At 40.4% G+C, this 18910-nt stretch overlaps 2 protein-coding genes across 2 annotated transcripts in view; one reads left to right on the top strand and one right to left on the bottom strand.

The window, feature by feature from the left end:
* The first annotated feature begins 386 nt into the window (after positions 1-386).
* The window catches only part of LOC143360329 (uncharacterized), a 190153-nt gene continuing 171629 nt past the window's right edge, over positions 387-18910 (top strand). The window contains exon 1 of the mRNA XM_076799060.1: positions 387-1027. The gene's annotated coding sequence lies outside the window, so the exon portion shown is untranslated. The remainder of the gene's footprint in view (positions 1028-18910) is intronic.
* On the bottom strand, positions 2131-4058 carry LOC143356539 (histone-lysine N-methyltransferase SETMAR-like). Its single transcript, XM_076792351.1, has 3 exons — positions 3965-4058; positions 2629-3033; positions 2131-2251 (listed from the first exon to the last, which is right to left on the bottom strand). Exons 1-3 carry the CDS (start codon positions 4056-4058, stop codon positions 2229-2231), a joined length of 522 nt encoding a protein of 173 aa, XP_076648466.1. The 3' UTR covers positions 2131-2228.

Genomic DNA, 18910 nt, shown 5'->3' with positions numbered 1-18910 from the left:
TCCCACGCCTTGGGTCTCCCACGCTCAGGGTGTCCCACGCTTTCAATTTTCCAAGCACCGATTTTCTCGCTCTCTCAGACTCCCACGCTCTCAGTCTGCGGCTCCCTCCGTTCCCGCATTTTCTCACTCTCCCGTCTCTCTCAGACTCCCACGCTCCCGCTGCCCGTCTCACTGGTCTCTCTGAGCGTTCTCTCGAACGCGCGGCACGCAGCGCGTCTCGGTGGGGTCGCGCGCGGCCCCGAAGAGCGGGAGCGTATCGAATCGAGGATCTTCGCAGATTTTCGGAGAGCTTCGTTCGCCCACGGGTTCTCCCGGGCAGCCGGCACGGCTCAGTACACTGCGTGGCAGCCTGGACCGCAGGCGCCTCCAGTCGAGGACACGTAGTCGCGTTGGTTGCGTGTCTGCGCGGTGTCGCACCGAGTGTGCTCGCGACTCGTTGCGCGTCCGTCCTTGTGCCACCTCGAATTCTGCAGCAGCAACACTTGCTTCCGAAACCGATCAACCAGTGTCCTATAGAATCGATCAACCAGCCAGACAACCTCCGGCAACCTTATTTCGGAGCTAGGCAGTTGAAGAGGATCGTAACTTGGTCACCTGCTTCGCAGCTGATTGACCCAGTAGCGGGTCCACGCTGACCCGATGGGGTCGCAGGAGGACCACCGTGACACGTTCGCGGGAAAATCTTCGCGATAGCTTAGGGGTACGCTCCGAGGGCTCGAATGGGGTTGTCGAAGGTTTCTCGCAGTTATCGGGTATGATTTCTCTATGGGACCACCTGGCCTAGCTGCCCCAGGTGTCTGAGCAGCCCTCGCACGCGGATGTACTGGTGCAAAGTGTTTGTGCGCGGCGTACGCAATGCTCGTCCATCCACGCAGCCTGTGACCGTCGAAGATAGAACTGAAGATTATCGTCGAGTGTCCTCGCAGAGAACGCCGCTGGGAAAGATAGCCGATCGGAGAGAGTGATGATCGCGACCAGGGCCGCGCGGACAAATGAACACCTCGGCACAGCGTTCGGGATATTCCAAGTGAGTAGTAGCAACCCACTTAGCACTCCGACCCGCCGTCTCCCCGTCTTTTCATCCCCATCGGACAAATAGCTTCTATCACTCGATACAGTTCGCCAGTTTTCCGCGGGGGGCTAATCCAGGGGATCTAACCCGCGTCTTCCCCTTTCTCCAGGGTGTCCTCTGGAAAGAAAAATTCTCGGGAACCGAAAATTGAGATGGAGCCCATTTGCTAAACTGCTTCGGCCAATCCTCCAGGGAAATTCGATGAATTTTCCTGTGGAACTCTTACTCCCACCACCCCTCTCTCTCTATTACTACCATCTGGCTCCGAACTTCTCTTTCTCTCTCTCTCTCTCTCTCTCAGGGTGATCATCGCGCCGCAATTTTCCCCACACTCGAGTTCTCTCGATGTGTACCCTCGATCTTGCCAGCTCGCTTACTCGCTCGGCAGCCGCAGCTGGCTATGCAGCTTATTCGCTCGTTCGCGCTTTTGGACCGTCTCCTCTCGGCTTTGTGTGCGCCCGATCGTCCCACAGTTTCGCTATTTTCGAGTTCCCCTTTGAATACGCGATAAGGAATCGCTCGAGCGTGGGTATCTGTCGGTCGGCCGGCCGTTTGGCGCGAAATCCAACGCCGCGCTGGCACCAGACCGAACGATACAACGCGCGCATCCTCCGGCCTGGTTCGTGCTTAACGAGGATTTCCACTGGCGTAACCCGCCGGAAAAATCTCGCCGCTCTCTACCCTCCACCCGCAACCCTATCTTTCTCTCCCCCTCTCTTTACTACCCACCTCTTTTCCTCCCACAAACCCTTCGTGCCTCGTACCCTTTAGCGCCGACAAACTTGGCCGAGTTTAAACCGCACCGCGCAACACCTTCAAGGGGGGGGGGTTCTGGTCCAGAACTTTGAGGAAGAACATCCTTCCGGGAATTTCGTTAGCTTCTTCCATCCCGTGGTCATCCCAAGTAGCACGGGACTTGTCTTGGGAATTGGAATAGCGGCCTGGAAAATCTCGAGGCTGTTGGTGGGAAGTCTTATTAGTTGATGAAGTTGCTTCGTTTTGCAGCTTTGTTGGGTTCTGCGTTGGGTTCTTCGAAGGGGCGGCTGTGCAGTTATTAGGGGGACCCATAAGTAATCAATTATTTTGAAATCCAAAACGAACTTTGTAGTAAATTCAGGTTTTTATTTCTTAATTTATTATATAATCTCCATCATTATCAAGGACAGTCTACCATCTTTCCTGCAAATTATCAATCCCCCTCTTATAGAAATCCAGGATTAAGTAAAATATGACTCAAGGTGCCTCCTTGCATGTTCTACAGAATGTTTTATTTCTTAAATAATGCTCCAGAGATCTGAAAAGATCAGGGGGGGGGGGCAATATCCGGTGAGTACGAGGGTGCGGTAAAACTTCCCATTGCAATTCTTTGATTTTTTCCTGACTGAGTTTCGCTATACGGAGCCGGGCATTGTCAATTTGCAGTATTACACCTTTTCTGTGGACCAAAGATGCCCTCTTTTTCAATAGTTCTGAATACAGTCGTTGCAATTGCTGACAGTACAACTCAGCAGTAACTGTTTCTCCAGGTTTCAACAATTCAAAGTGAATTATGCCACGACAGTCCCACAAAATGCACAGTAACACCTTTCTAAGTGATAAGCTAGGTTTAGGGGTTGATATTGCGGTTTGATTTGCAGAAAGCCATTGCTTGGAACGCTTTATGTTATCACAAAGAATCCATTTTTCATCTCCGGTAACGATTCTGCTAAGAAATGGATCTCCACGAAATCTGGATAGCAATGAAGTGCAAATTGATCGACGAATATTATTGTTGGTCTCAGATAATTGATGCGGTACACATATTCCTTGCCTATATGCCTTTCCCATTTCGTGTAGGTGCCTTTGTATGGTTGACCATGTGGACCCAAGGCTTCTCGATAATTCTTGTATACTTAATTTTGGATCAGCTTCCACTAGAGATTTTAGGGAGTCATTATCAAATTCAACTGGTCGTCCGAGGCCTGTCAGAGAGATCATAATCACCAGCAGCAAACCTTCCGAACCAACGTTGACACTTGTTGACCTTCGATACATCTCCATAAACATCGCAAATTTTCTTTCTTGTCACCGCTGCATTAATTCATGAAAATGAAAAAGTATGCAATATGATCCTCGGAAGGTACGGACGCCGCCATTTTATTACAGGGTTGTAAAAATATTATACTTTTTAGAATATTTTGAACATTTTGAACATATTTTGAATATTTTGCTGCTTCACCGAAAACTGTTTCCTCTTCAACGATCGGTACAGAACTAATGGCAAAACAAATTCTTTGCAAATAATTGATTACTTATGGGTGCCCCTAATATTTGAAGCATTGCACAGTTGTTCAGGGTGGCTTTAGGCTTGGTGACTTTAGTTGAATAGCAAAATGTTGCGTTCGTTAGTGATTCCGATTGAAATTGCTTTTACTCAAAAAAATGTAATCCCTTTGGAGTCCTTTTGATTTCTTCGTTTATTAAGATAACTATAGCTACGTATTTTATAGTTTCTCAGTACGCCTTCACTCTTATTGCAATCTGAGAGTGACTACGGGTAACTGGAGAAATGTTGTAGGTTCATTAGCAATTCTGATTAAATTTGCTTTTCAATCAACGTCACTTGAATAAATCGATACTCTTTGGACTATTTATTAATTTCTTCGTTTGTAAAGGTAATTGTAGCTGCTCGGTGTATTTTTATAGTCATTCTAAGTCTCGTCGTTCCCTGAAGATGACTGCAGTTTGCCGCAGAATTTCGTATTCCAGAAAAATCGAATTGTTCCAGCATTTTGGAACTGTTCTGACGTTTCGGAACTGTTTCAGACATTTTCATTTGTTACGCTGACTATACTAACTCCGTACACTCCATAATCACTCATTACACCCGAAGTCTCGCTGCATTACGCTAACGATCATTGCACCCAGCTATCAAAACGTCGCGTTCATTAGAAGTTTGCTTATTAACCCTTGTCACCGCCAGGATATTGTCGCAGGTTTGTCGCATTGAAACAAATTTTGTAAAATTTAATACACTCTCAACTCGAGCTCTAACTTGTGGTATTGTGTATGCAGTAAATTATTATTCGCAGTATGTTTCGTCATTATGAACGGTATCAAAAGACCGAAGTTCCGATGACAGTGCCACTGGTTAGAATTAAACGCTGCCTCCCAATCAGAGCAATTAGGCACAAAGTTCGATCATTTTAGCGTTTGCTTGTTTAGGAATTTGCTATCGACGAGGGATGGCTTCCATAAAACTATACTAGTCTCTGTGTAACAGTAACATGTAACAGATGCTGCGCACGATTTGCGGTGAACTGTAAACTCGCGTAAAATTGTCACGAAAGGGTTAGAGCTATAAATCGATAAGTTTTTGCGGTCTGTGCCAGCGATTTTGTTCGAAATGAAATATGATGCAATACACGCAAAATCAGGGGGGGGGGGGGATTTATTCACCACTTCGCTGGTTTCGAATTTATTCGCGAACCTCTGTATTTCACAATTTTTATATATTCTTTGTAAAAATGTACACAACTCGCGAATGTTTCTTTGAGAAATTATTTATCAGAGCGAGCTGAAATTTTGTTATTGTAATCTACAATATCCTGGGCTACCACACAAATTTTCGTTCAGTCCGAAAATGTAAATGAGCGTCGTAATGAGTTTTTAAAGATCGAAAGTACAATTAGCATTTACAGAATGCTTCCGTTAAACATTTTGGGCAAAAGTATGTTTTTAAATAATTTTCTGGAAGTTTCTACCGAAAAAGGGTGTTACTATGTAGAAGATACATCTATGTGGAGAGTCTACAGTAAATTTAAAGTCGACAGTCCTTTAAATAGTTCCTGTTACATCAAAGATTCACTCGATCGCTTATAAAAAGCTCAATTTTTATTTGACCTCGCTGAAAAAATTTCCATACATTCCTGAAACATGCGAAAATATATAGACATTATTCTAATAGCCTCAGCTTTCGCACTTTTGTGCCAGAAAAATTCTAGAATTGACCTAAATATCGTAACTAAGTCTGGTACACTTGACATATAAAAAACAATTGAAAAAATTCCTGTTTCGTCAATTTCGATTTTCCACGTGTCTAAAAATTTCTATGTACACTTGAAGGGTACAAAAAGCTGTGGAAAAAATTGTAATAGTGAAAAGTTCCTCAGTTTCATGTCAGAAATATTTAATGGTTAGCCTGAGGTGTCCAAGGACTTGAGATTCGAGGACAGTTTCGTTTCCATCGTCTTTCAACAGATTTCTGCACACGTTTAAGACATGCGAAAGTGTGTGAAAATTCCAAAATTAGCTGAGAATATCGTGCTCGCGGGACAAAGCACACCTTAAACCTCACCGCACAACAGCTTTAAGCCTCGCGACCTTCCGGAGCGTAGAAGATCGAGCGGTCGGACGCGTCCTGCCCCGAAATAGCTCGCAGACGGGTTTGGCCTCTCTCTCTCTCTCTCTCTCTCTCTCTCTCTCTCTTCGTAGCCATTTCACCGTTTCGGAATACTTGACCCCCCTTGACGTCCCCTCCCGTCCCCCGCGAAACCCCTTCTCGCATGATGCACGGGGTGTACACACGATTCCGTGGAAAGTTCCGAGGGAATTTCGAGGAGAAACAATCCTGATGGGAACTCGGAGATATCAAAACCCCTCGGCCTCGGTGTTATCTGGCCGGAGGGAAAGCTTCTGGAAAATAGGAATTGAAATGTGGGGCCGGACGGCCCGGCCGCTGCTTCCTTAGGGAATCCACGATGCACTGAATGATAAGCAGATGCCTGATTTTCGACGATTCGAAACTCGAAGATTGCCTCGGAACGATTATTGTTCTTCCGAACGCGCTGCTGTTCCGACTTACAAATTTTTCCGAGGTAATAGTCAGAAAATTTGTAACGTTTGAGAGTGTTTGAGAAAAATTGTTGGTTCGTGTTTTCAGAAAAGTACGATCATACGTAGACACCAAGTTTTTCGATATTCTAACGATTTTCCGAAGACGATTATTTTTCTTCCAAGCTTGTTTGCAATTTTTCTGATGTAACAGTTAATAGTATATTTATTGTTTGGTGAAGTTCTGTGAGGGTTGTGTTCCATTCAGGATTTGCTCAGGAGTATGCGTATTTTTGTAAACGTTTTTAGTTGGATGTTTGGCTAGCTTCTTCGATTTTAAGGTGGTAGGTTCAAGAGTTTTAGAGGCACTTTTTGTGGTAGCGAGGAGGAAGGTAAGAGTTAAAGAAGATAGGCTATTCTGTGCTCCACTAAACGTGTGACTTACGGTGCTTCGTACACCGTCCGAGAATAATTTCATTCCTGTTCACGTCTGTCTGCATTTATGCATATCTTTTTCAACATGTAACGAGAACATTTAGGATTTACTCACAATTCTCGAAAAATAATTTTCGCTTGAACAAATATTAAGGTACATCAGTTTCAAAATACACCTTTCAATGATATAACACATGCATATGCAACGTCAGCCAAGAGTATTTAAATAGTCAAAATAAAGTATAAAAGTTTATTTAATATAAAGTTTATTTAATCCAACAGTAAATTAAAGAAATAGAGCATAAACAGAAAGAAATGAAATGTCTTAAAGTATCTATAACAAGAGAAAGGGGTGAATTTTCACCCTGGGGGAGGTATGAGGGTTGAAAGGAATTAGGAGCACCCGTGTGCAATATTAAACAGCAAGGGGTTGAAGAAAATCCATGGAACAACGAAATGTTTGACAGGTGAGGGGTTGAAGAAAATGAAGGTCACGTAACAGCAAAACAATTCATAGGGGTTGAAGTAAATGAAACGTAGAAAATCAAATTCGAGAAACATCAGAACATTCCACAGGGGTTGAAGATGGTGAAACATCGTGTAAAAATATTCTATAGGGGTTGAAGAGGATCAAGCATTTGTGACAGGAAACTGTTCGATAGAGAAGAGGGGGTTGAAGAGAATTAAGCTCACGCGACAGCGAAATATTTCACACCGGTCTGAGCGACGGTTTTAATTGGCCACTTAACGACTGCGGGGATGTGGATTACAGAATTGACAGGGGTTGTGCTCGCTTCCCGGAGCAAGATTTCAACCCCGGCTCGGATCCGTGTAAGATTACCATTTATATGGTAGGAGGGTTTACGGGCCCGAAAACCGTCGGACGTCAACATCGAAATCCAGACAGGCGATCCGATACGAAATCGAGAGAAGTGTCGCGAGCAGAGGCGAGGAAGCAAAAAGGGGTGAAAGGCGACGGAAGTAGGTTTCGAACCGGGAACGGGGAGAGGATAGCCGGCTCTCCCCCGGTTTTTATCATCGCTCTAAAGTGCACATTTCTGTAAGACGAATCCCCGTCTAACCGGGAAAAACTCGCAAGCTACCCTGTTTCCAGCGTCCCCCGTCTCTGTTGCACACCCCCCCTCATCCTCTTCTCTCTCTCTCATTCCCGAACGGTTAGGGGTATGGGGGGAACGTCGGTGATCGAGACTTACGACAAGGCACTCGGATATTAAGTATCCGTCGAATGGGACTTTATCGATGTCTAATGTCATTTGGTACTTTAGTACATCGGACCTTCCCCCCCTCCCCCCCCCCCCCCCCTCCCCCGAGCGATCGATGCGACTACTGAAACATTGTGACGTTTATGGCTTCGCCTGGCTCTCGCTTTTCCAATCTGCTACCGCCGCGGACTTTACTTTTCACAGTTTTGATTTGTTTCTTGCGAATCGGCGACACGCTCATTCTATTATACTATCGATCCTTTCAGAGGATGTTCGTGGCTCTGGGTTGAGAAAAGAATCGCAAGAGAAGAGTGTTGTAACTTGCATAAAGAAATTATTTTGTATTTTTCTGTGTAGCTGTTTTAGTGATTCACTGTGATGTCAGTATGCATAGATACTGACTGGATCATAATTGCAGGATGGAGATTAAAAGAATCGATTTTTATAATTCAGTGGGACTTTTTAAAACATTTTCAGGAACAAAATAAATTCTTTAGGTCGTGCAAAATGTATAGGAAATATGGTAGGACATGTCCAGAAATGAAGTTTACATGGACCTACAGAAACTTTTCCGAAGAAAGGTCAACTTCGATAAACATTTTCAAGGTCGAGCCCTTCTTCGACACTTTTCCCCTTTTTCTCACATATTCCGCAACATTTTCACTTCACTTTATAAAAGTTTCGCCACCCTAATTGTATCAAAAGTTGTACAATTTTTTGTTGAAAACAGTTCGTAAACTGTGGGTTTTTTGGAAAACATTTTTACGCAGTTCCGGCGGCAGGATAAAATTATGCAAATTTTGTTAAAACTTCTTTTAGGTGGGTTTTAACCTTGAGACATTGAACGAGAAAGAAGATAGGGGCGATTGAACTCTGTAAAATCGAATTATAGTGCAAACAAAAACTCGAGCTGTATTATGAACGATATGCTCCAGGGAGCTGTTGTACGCGATTTTCGATCGCATGCGGCACACACTGTTCGTCCCACTTGTTCCCAATCGTTTGTAACGTGTTTTGAACCATTCTTGCGACAACGCATTCGACCGAACCCGTAGATCGCATTTCGATGTGAAATGATAGCGTCGTAGCTCGGAAATACTACAACGAATTGACCGACATAGTGATTTCTTCGACGCAAGAACAGCTCAGCCCCGTTAAAAACGGACTGAAACAAGTACCACGACCAACACACATACACATACACGACCAACGTGTATCGCATGAGATCGAAAATCTAGTACGACCTCACCCGAAAGCATCTACACAGTCCATAATGCATATCTGTTTTTCTATTCGTGACGTAATCCGAATTGGAAGGGTGGAAACAACTCTGCGACAAAATCTAGAATTCTTTTTCTCTTAAAACATCTAGTTCACAAAAATTTTTTTGAGAAATCGATGGCTTTCGAATTATTTCTCACCCCCTATCGCCACCCTTTGAAAAATATTCAAAGTAATTGACACCATTGGGACCGTAATTGTTTAAAAATTGTACAACTTTTGATATAGTTAAGATCGAGGGATGAAATTTTTTTAAAATTAAAGCTGAAACCTTGCAAAATAAGACCAGAATCAGAAAAAATTATGTCAATCACAACCTTGACCTTGGAAATAAAATAGAAGTTGACCTCTCCTAAAGCTTCTTTTATTCACACTGGCTCACACTGGGACATCTTTGGTCAAAAAATTGTACAGCTTTTGAAATAATTAAGATAGAGGGATGAATCCTTTCGTCAAGTAAACCCGAAGCCTTGCAGAATAAGACAAGAATCAGGAAAAATTGTGCTGAATATGTCTTTGACCTTGGGAATAAAAGTAAAGTTAACCTCTTCTAAAACAGGTCTTGATTAATTTAAACTAGCTCACACTGGGACATCTTTGGTCAAAAAATTGTACAGCTTTTGAAATAATTAAGATAGAGGGATGAATCCTTTCGTCAAGTGAACCCGAAGCCTTGCAGAATAAGACAAGAATCAGGAAAAATTGTGCTGAATATGTCCTTGACCTTGGGAATAAAAGTAAAGTTGACCTCTTCTAAAACAGTTCTTCCTTCAGTTAAACCAGCTCACACTAGGATCACTTTTGTCAAAAAATTCGACAACTTTTCGAATAATTAAGATAGAGAGGTCAATCCAGTTTTAAAATAAAGCTGAAGCCTTGCAGAATGAGGCAAAAATGCGAAAAAATTATATCAATCACATCCTTAACCTTGAAAATATACATCAACGTCGACCTCGCGTAAAAGGGGTGCTGAATCGAAAAGAGGTTTCGAGACTCTCCAAATTTCCGCATTGCCCAATTTTCGCCGCTAGATTGAAGGTCGCCGAACCATCAGAACAACCTTCCGCCATGCTCGCACGAGAAAATTTCGTTCCTGGGACAAATTCTTGCGATCAGAAAACGAGGCCTGTTGGTCCACGGTTGTGTGCGCGCGCTCGCGAGAAAACGGCATTAGCATTTAAATGGCGTTGGAGGAAGGGTACACGGAATAGGGGGGTTGCAGAGGGTCGAAGGGGGTTGTAGGTGCCGGGTTAGGTGAGTTACTCGCGGCGGTGTCGCGGATTTTACGCGGGTTCTGGTACGTGCGAGCGAAATCCAGGCCGGGCGACGCTCGGGAACGGACGCTAAGTGGCGAACGTGGGAAAAGATAGAGCTCGCAAAATAACCTTTACGACGTTTTTAGGGGCGGCCGTTACCGCTACGGCTGCAGGCATCCGGTTACACCGTTCCCTGGACCCACGTTGTCCTGTATTACCATTTACACGGAGTTAATTGGCATTATCGCGCGACGTGCCGCGAATGGAAAAAATCGCCGCGCGGACGAGCGTCTCTCTCGAAAACAACGTCGCCGGACGCGACTGTAGATTTTTCACCGATCCGATGGATGGAAATTTCAACGGGAGACGACACCCCTCTTCTGCTCGTTAAGGGTTTTATCGGGTTACAGCCGACCGTAAAAGTCCCATCAAACTTTACTTCAACTTCATTTACACGGGGGGTCCGTGGTGATTAGTGGGGACTGGTTGCACCTTGCGGTCCGTAGTAGATTTTAGGCGACACGTTTCATCTCGTTCGAACGTTCTCATCGCTCGCCGAGCTTGAGAATGTTTGTGCAAACGTCACCTGAGAGGCTCCGAAAATAAGTAAGTTTATTGGGGAGATTAGGGTTTGGGTGTCCTCCGATTTTTGTGGGCTAGAATTGCAGAAGAATTGTAGTTTAAGCAGAATTTTCTTTCCTCCATTCAGGGGATGATTAGCAGGGGTTGATTTTATTCAGAATTGTTTAGAAAATTAATTTAAGATACGATTTCTTTCTTGGTTCAGTTTAGACATTTTTATGAGATGTGAGGTGATTTTAAGCAAAATAGAATTTTATTTCTTCCATTCAGGGGATGATTACCAGGGGTTCATTCTATTCAGAATTGTTTAGAAAAGTAATTTGTGATATATTCTCTTTCTTGGTTCAGTTTAGACATTTTTATGAGATGTGAGGTGATTTTAAGCAAAATAGAATTTTATTTCCCCCATTTAGGGGATGATTAGCAGGGGTTGATTCTATTCAGAATTGTTTAGAAAAGTAATTTGTGATATATTCTCTTTCTTGGTTCAGTTTAGACATTTTTTATGACATGTGAGATGATTTTAAGCAAAATAGAATTTTATTTCTTCCATTCAGGGGATGATTAGCAGGGGTTGATTCTATTCAGAGTTGTTTAGAAAAGTAATTTGTGATATATTCTCTTTATGGTTCATTTTAGACATTTTTATGAGATGTGAGGTGATTTTAAGCAAAATAGAATTTTATTTCTTCCATTTAGGGGTGATTACCAGGGGTTCATTCTATTCAGAATTGTTTAGAAAAGTAATTTGTGATATATTCTCATTCTTGGTTCATTTTAGACATTTTTATGAGATGTGAGATGATTTTAAGCAAAATAGAATTTTATTTCTACCATTCAGGGGATGATTAGCAGGGGTTGATTCTATTCAGAGTTGTTTAGAAAAGTAATTTGTGATATATTCTCTTTCTTGGTTCATTTTAGACATTTTTATGAGATGTGAGGTGATTTTAAGCAAAATAGAATTTTATTTCCCCCATTCAGGGGATGATTACCAGGGGTTCATTCTATTCAGAATTGTTTAGAAAAGTAATTTGTGATATATTCTCTTTCTTGGTTCAGTTTAGACATTTTTATGAGATGTGAGGTGATTTTAAGCAAAATAGAATTTTATTTCTTCCATTCAGGGGATGATTAGCAGGGGTTGATTCTATTCAGAATTGTTTAGAAAAGTAATTTGTGATATATTCTCTTTCTTGGTTCATTTTGGACATTTTTTATGACATGTGAGATGATTTTAAGCAAAATAGAATTTTATTTCTTCCATTTAGGGGATGATTAGCTGGGGTTGATTCTATTCAGAATTGTTTAGAAACGTAATTTGTGATATATTCTCTTTCTTGGTTCATTTTAGACATTTTTATAAGATGTGAGGTGATTTTAAGCAAAATAGAATTTTATTTCCCCCATTCAGGGGATGATTACCAGGGGTTCATTCTATTCAGAATTGTTTAGAAAAGTAATTTGTGATATATTCTCTTTCTTGGTTCAGTTTAGACATTTTTATAAGATGTGAGATGATTTTAAGAAAAATAGAAGTTTCTTTCCTCCATTCAGGGGACGATTAGCAGGGGTCGATTCTATTCAGAATTGTTTAGAAAAATAATTTCAGATACATTCTTTTTCTTGGTTCATTTTAGACATTTTTATGAGATGTGAGTATATCTGCTGTTTAGACATGAGTAGGATCTTTACACAATATCAAAATTGTCTGTATCAATAGGGAGGGGGAGTTGCATAAAAATTTATTTCCTCTCTCTATAATTTTAATAGGGAATGGTACGTTCGGGTACATTTTTGGTAACGTACCAGTGATATTAAATCCGTCTGATGTTTCTTCTATTTTTCGTTCCATCTACCCATTCTCGCCAGAAATGCATAAAATCCGCAGTCCAGTGATGAGGCAGCATGATTTTTATGCTGGATCTAAACTAAACGACCCTCAGACACAGGGCTAGTGTGCCGAAGTTCATTTTGACATAAGTAGTTCATAAACTTTTATTTTACATAAAGTTCTGCAGTCTGATGATAAGCATTCTCCGCCAAAAAATGTAAAGGTCGATGACCTACGCAAAATGTTGCAGTAAATGATGAACATATAAATTTATATTCAACGAAACACGACTAGATATTGTTTTAGAGCACTCAAAGTCGAACGACAGTGCATTTCCCTTTGTTCTAAATTTCCTTACAGCAACAGTGACTTCAGAATCGTATCAATCCTCCCTAAAATAGTATTACGTCATAAATGCACTCGCAGTCGAGTAGTGTTTATAGCAATTGGTTTTCGTTTTCTTTTTTTTTACACAAAGATCGGTTTCGAGTTTTCTAAATCGAGCTGGTGCCTCTATTAACCGATTTAATGTGGGACACGACGGGGTTGCGTAAATTGGTAGCTGAAAGGGAACGATTAAAAGCATATTCTCTATGCACAATGGGTTCTTTATATGCCGTTGGATGCATTTTATTCTACACAATACACCGTGCATCTACATCTATATATATTATACACGCGCCGATGTTGCTTCGATCCGCGAAGTTTGCGCTTGAAAGTGTTTCCATCGTAACGATCTTTCATCATCGGTATAGCTTAACAGAGAGCCATTGTGTCCGGAAGTGACAAAGTAACGAATAAACAACGAACAAAAGAATATTGTGAACACTGTTTCCTTTTGTTGAGCACGGGGACAATCCAGGGAGAGGGAGAGGGAGAGTGTGTGTGTGTGTGTGTGCACGGATAATCGGCGACTCGGTTAATCGAGGACCCTGCTCCAAACATTATTCGATTTCGGTGGTCGTAATAATCGTCGGCCCGGAATTTTCGCGAATATTCGATACAGATATTCGGGAATGGTAACTGGGAAGTCCTCCTCTTTTCATTGAACTTTCGACGGGGATTATTATTCGAATTTTTATTGGACCAATTAGCGAACTTTTTTCCCCGTGTTCTTAGCCACCGGTCTCGCGCAATCGAATAACGAGATGGAAAATATTTTTTGGTCTATTGGCGCACAAACATATTATATACACGCTCTTCCTGGGTTCCATAAAATAGTGCTTGACCGCCATTCTTTCAATCGTATTGCGAGGCAGCGTCGAATTCAAAGTACTTTTTTGCATTTTTTCTTCGAGAGCATATTATACGCGTATCCGATGAAACGAACAAAGATTTAACAAATCAGTTCTCCATTTTATTTTTGAGCAGATTATTTTGGTTTCAACAGAAATGGCTAAGAAAACATTTTCAAGTGCTTCTAAAGTATTTGATTTTAATTAGCAAGATAAATAGTAGTTTAAAATACTTGGAAAAATTTTGTGCGTGGATCTGCCACTATGCATATCTTTGAAACAATTATTATATTTTTCACAGAAATAGGTAAGAAAACATTTTCAAGTGTTTCTATCGTGTTTGATTTTAATTGGCAAGATAAATAGGAATTTAAAGTGCTTGGAAAAATTTTGTGCGTGGCCACTATGAATTTCCTCAAAACAATTATTTTACTTTTAACAGAAATAGCTAAGAAAACATTTTCAAGTGTTTCTATCGTATTTGATTTTAATTGGCAAGATAAATAGGAATTTAAAGTGCTTGGAAAAATTTTGTACGTGGCCACTATGAATTTCCTCAAAACAATTATTTTATTTTTAACAGAAATAGCTAAGAAAACATTTTCAAGTGTTTCTATCGTATTTGATTTTAATTGGCAAGATAAATAGGAATTTAAAGTGCTTGGAAAAATTTTGTACGTGGCCACTATGAATTTCCTCAAAACAATTATTTTACTTTTAACAGAAATAACAAAGAAAACATTTTCAAGTGTTTCTAAAATATTATATTTTAATTAGCAAGATAAATAGGAGTTTGAAGTACTTGGAAAAATTTTGTACGTGGCCACTATGAATTTCTTAAAAAAAATTATATTATTTTTAACAGAAATAACAAAGAAAACATTTTTAAGTGTTTCTAAAATATCATATTTTAATTAGCAAGATAAATAGGAGTTTGAAGTACTTGGAAAAATATTCTGTGTGGATCTGCCACTATGCATTTTTCTTAACAACCATTATTTTATTTTTAACACGAACATGTGGCATGTTTTTAAATTACCACGGATGTATATAAATTAATGATTCCGTTCCGCTTGTTTGACGGGGAAAAATGTTACACATGCATTTAATAAACCAAACAAAAGTTTGACGGGCAGGGTTTACCATTTTATGTTCTAGAAGGTATTGTTTTATTTTTGACATGAACAGTAGCTGGAGCATTGTGAGGTGTTTGTAAAGCGGCCGTTTTTCCATGGAATATAACAAGATTGGTCGATATTTGGAACAACTCTGTGTTCTTTTGGCGGATAAAAATATTATACAGCCTCGTGATAAAATAAACAAAATGTTTTTCTGTGGATATATCCGATACGCGAAATGACAATTGAAGACTGCATCTCGTCACTGAAATATCGACAGAGATCGCTGTTTTATTTTTAACATGTCACGCTACCCGAAACGTTATCACGACTCCCCACGCACTATTCGTTCTATAACATGATAGATCTAAATTGAAAGGCTTTTCTGTTATTTCGAATAGTGAAACTATTCTATACTTGACAGAGCGAGCAAAAGTTATTCGCAGATACTCGATGTAATCGATTGAATTGTACCAATTTTTACTGAAATTGCGAAATAGATTCTTCTTCTGTTTCCAATACGATCAATTAGTGGAATAATTTTAATAGTCTGCGGACAACAGGTGCACTGACAACGATTTTATACTCCCGAAACGACGGTGAAACGTTGAAAAAAAATATCCAATGGAATTTTTATCCTCCTCATAAACTACTGGAACCCTTGGCAGTGGAACAAAATTTCTTTCCGATTCCAATTTCCATAAATTAGTCCCGGAAAGTTTTAAAAGTATTCGTTCGCATAAAAATCCGCATTCTAGCTTTAAAATCGTCTTAACCATTTCCTAAAGAGTCTCATAAGCCCGATCTCAATTGATTAAAGCAGATTCAAACCGAAAACACTTTTGCACCTTTCAATTATTAGAGAACGCCGCAAACACTACAGTGAAAATAAAATGGCTTAACTGCCGAAACAATTTCTGAAGGGTCCAGCTTAGTTAACAATTTAAACGAAACGTGATAATTAGCAATTTTTCCCGAACAAGTGAGTGGAATTTTATTTCAAACGAGAACCTTACTAGAAGGTACATATATTTTACAACATGTAGTAATTTTAATTAAGGTACTCTTTTCAAAGAATATTGTATTTTTTCAGAAAAAATTTCTAACGGTCACGTTCTTTCAGATTAACTAACCGCGGCAAAAAGCCAACACAAAAATTGGTAGAAGCTGTAAAATATACGTACTTTTAATTAAGACTGTCGTTTTAAAAGAATATTGCATTTTTTCAGAAAAAATTGCTAATGGTCGCGTCCTTTCGGATTAACTAAGCGCGACAAAAAAGCAACACAAAAATTACTAAAAGCTGTCCAATACATGTATTTTTAACTAAGATTCTCGTTTAAAACATATTGCATTCTTTTCAGAAGAAAAGTTGCTAATGATCGCGTTCTTTCGGATTAACTAAGCGCGACAAAAAGGCATCACAAAAATTACTGCAAGTTGTCCAATAAATGTATTTTTAACTAAGATTCTCGTTTAAAAAATGTGCAATATTTTTAGAAAAAAATTGTCATTGCTTGCGTTCGTTCTTCCGGATTAACTAACCGCGACAAAAAAGCGACACAAAAATTACTAAAAGCTGTAAAATATAAGTACTTTTAACTAAAATAGTCGTTTTAAAAGAATATTGCATTTCTTCAGAAAAAGAAATTGCTAATGGTCGCGTTTTTTCGCATTAACTAACCACGACAAAAAATCAACACAAGAATGACTAAAAGCTGTAAAATATAAGTACTTTTAACTGAGATAGTCATTTTAAAAGAATATTGCATTTTTCGGAAAGAAATTGCTAATGGTCGCGTTCTTTCGGATTAACTAACCACGACAAAAAAAAAGCAGCACAAAAATTACTAAAAGCTGTCCAATACATGTATTTTTAACTAAGATTCTCGTTTAAAACATATTGCATTCTTTTCAGAAGAAAAGTTGCTAATGATCGCGTTCTTTCGGATTAACTAAGCGCGACAAAAAGGCATCACAAAAATTACTGCAAGTTGTCCAATAAATGTATTTTTAACTAAGATTCTCGTTTAAAAAATGTGCAATATTTTTAGAAAAAAATTGTCATTGCTCGCGTTCGTTCTTCCGGATTAACTAACCGCGACAAAAAAGCGACACAAAAATTACTAAAAGCTGTAAAATATAAGTACTTTTAACTAAAATAGTCGTTTTAAAAGAATATTGCATTTCTTCAGAAAAAGAAATTGCTAATGGTCGCGTTTTTTCGGATTAACTAACCACGACAACAAATCAACACAAGAATGACTAAAAGCTGTAAAATATAAGTACTTTTAACTAAGATAGTCGTTTTAAAAGAATATTGCATTTTTCGGAAAGAAATTGCTAATGGTCGCGTTCTTTCGGATTAACTAACCACGACAAAAAAAAAGCAGCACAAAAATTGCTAGCAGCTGTCCAATACATGTATTTTTCAGTAAGACAGTCGTTTTAAAAAATGGTGCATCTTTCAGGAAAAAATTGCTGTAGGTCGCGTTCTCCCAGATTGTCAACTAAGCACCACGCCTTAAGACACTCTGTCGTAACACCGTCGGCGGTGGAGATTGCCCGAGACTCTCAGCATTCCTGGGGATTCCCAGCCGGGCCATAACACTGAACGCAATATCAGCATCCCGCTTCGAACAGCAATTTTTATCAACGCCCCCCTTCGGTTGGAAACGGCTTCGGAAAAATCCGAAGTATCCGACCGCTGCGGAAAACAGAGTCGGGCCATTAGACCGTCCAATTATCGCGTCCCGTAGGAGCCATCGGAAGTTCGCGCCGGAGTTTCAATTACACTCCCAAGTGCCATTCCTCAGCGAACTATGCGTGGGTGGTGCGCGGGGGTTGGGCTCGAATAGTATCGACTCGCCCGTAACTCGTGACACGGTTGATCCCATCGCTAGCAAAGTGGCGGGTACGGGGTCACGAATGCGAGCCGAAAGAGAAATAGAGAGAGAGAGAGAGAGAGAGAGAGAGAGAGAAAGAGAGAGAGAGAATAGGACGGGGTATCGGGTGGGAAACAATGGATATAAGGCAGAAAGGGTAGCCGCCGAGGGGGTGGGCCAGGGTGTGTGTGTGTGTGTGTGTGTAACTGCTCTTATTTCTTCTCGCAGCAGCCGCGGCGGTGGCCCGGACCGGAAACAAAAGGCGATCCGACATCAAACATTCAAATTAGAAAACTCCCCCGCCGGTCGGTCCGCGGGCCGGATTACCACCCCCGCACTCTGCTTGCCCAAAGCTCCTTGGCAACCCTTTCTACGGGTACACCAGGTGCTCCACCTCTTTCTCCGTCTCTTTATCTTCGTTCCCAAACTTTTCTCTTTTTCCCTGCTTCCTTTTTGTCTCCCTTCGAACTTGTATTCCCCTCGTCGGATCTCGTGGTGGACACATTCGGTCGAAATCGATGAATATTCGTAGTCTTAATTGTTTGTTTGGATACGACTGTATTTTGGAAGCAAAAGTGAGAGGTTAATATTTATTACATTCTTGTTGCTCTGCGACGTTTAGTTATTGAGATAATGGATGTCGAAAGTTCGTCCGATGAATGGTCCATTGTACTACTAAGTGGAATTGGTCAGCCATAGTCGGACTTGATTGTCTGAAGAGTCCCGGAAGAAATCTTGCTTCCATAGTTTGAACTCAGTTTTGCATGCGGAATTACTGTATTTTGCTTGATATAAAGGCGCCACTAAAAATTGCTGTGTATTTTTTATATTATTAACCCCTTAACGTACAGTTTTTTTTTAAAACCGGCCAAAAAAAAATCAATTTTTGATACACTGCGCTTTTGTTCCATGGAAAAAGGTTATATTTTATTCTTGAATAAATAAGTGTTATAGCTTACAATCCCATGTAAATGATAAATATGAATAAAACAATTTTCTTCTTTGCTTTCGCATTGTTATTTCCAATTCTCGATTATATTCGAGTGTGAAAAATTACAGCAGCATAAAATACAACGCTGTTCGAATTATCTCGAGTGTGCACAGTTTGGCCTGTTTAGCGCGCTCGAATTAACTCGAGCGTACAAGTTAAGGGGTTAAATTTGTTTATGTTCAAGAA

The sequence above is a fragment of the Halictus rubicundus genome, chromosome 1 (genome assembly GCF_050948215.1).
Source record: "Halictus rubicundus isolate RS-2024b chromosome 1, iyHalRubi1_principal, whole genome shotgun sequence".
In the NCBI taxonomy this organism is placed as follows: domain Eukaryota; kingdom Metazoa; phylum Arthropoda; class Insecta; order Hymenoptera; family Halictidae; genus Halictus; species Halictus rubicundus.
The sequence above is the reverse complement of the archived record's forward strand: the minus strand, read 5'-3'. Positions and strand labels throughout refer to the sequence as shown.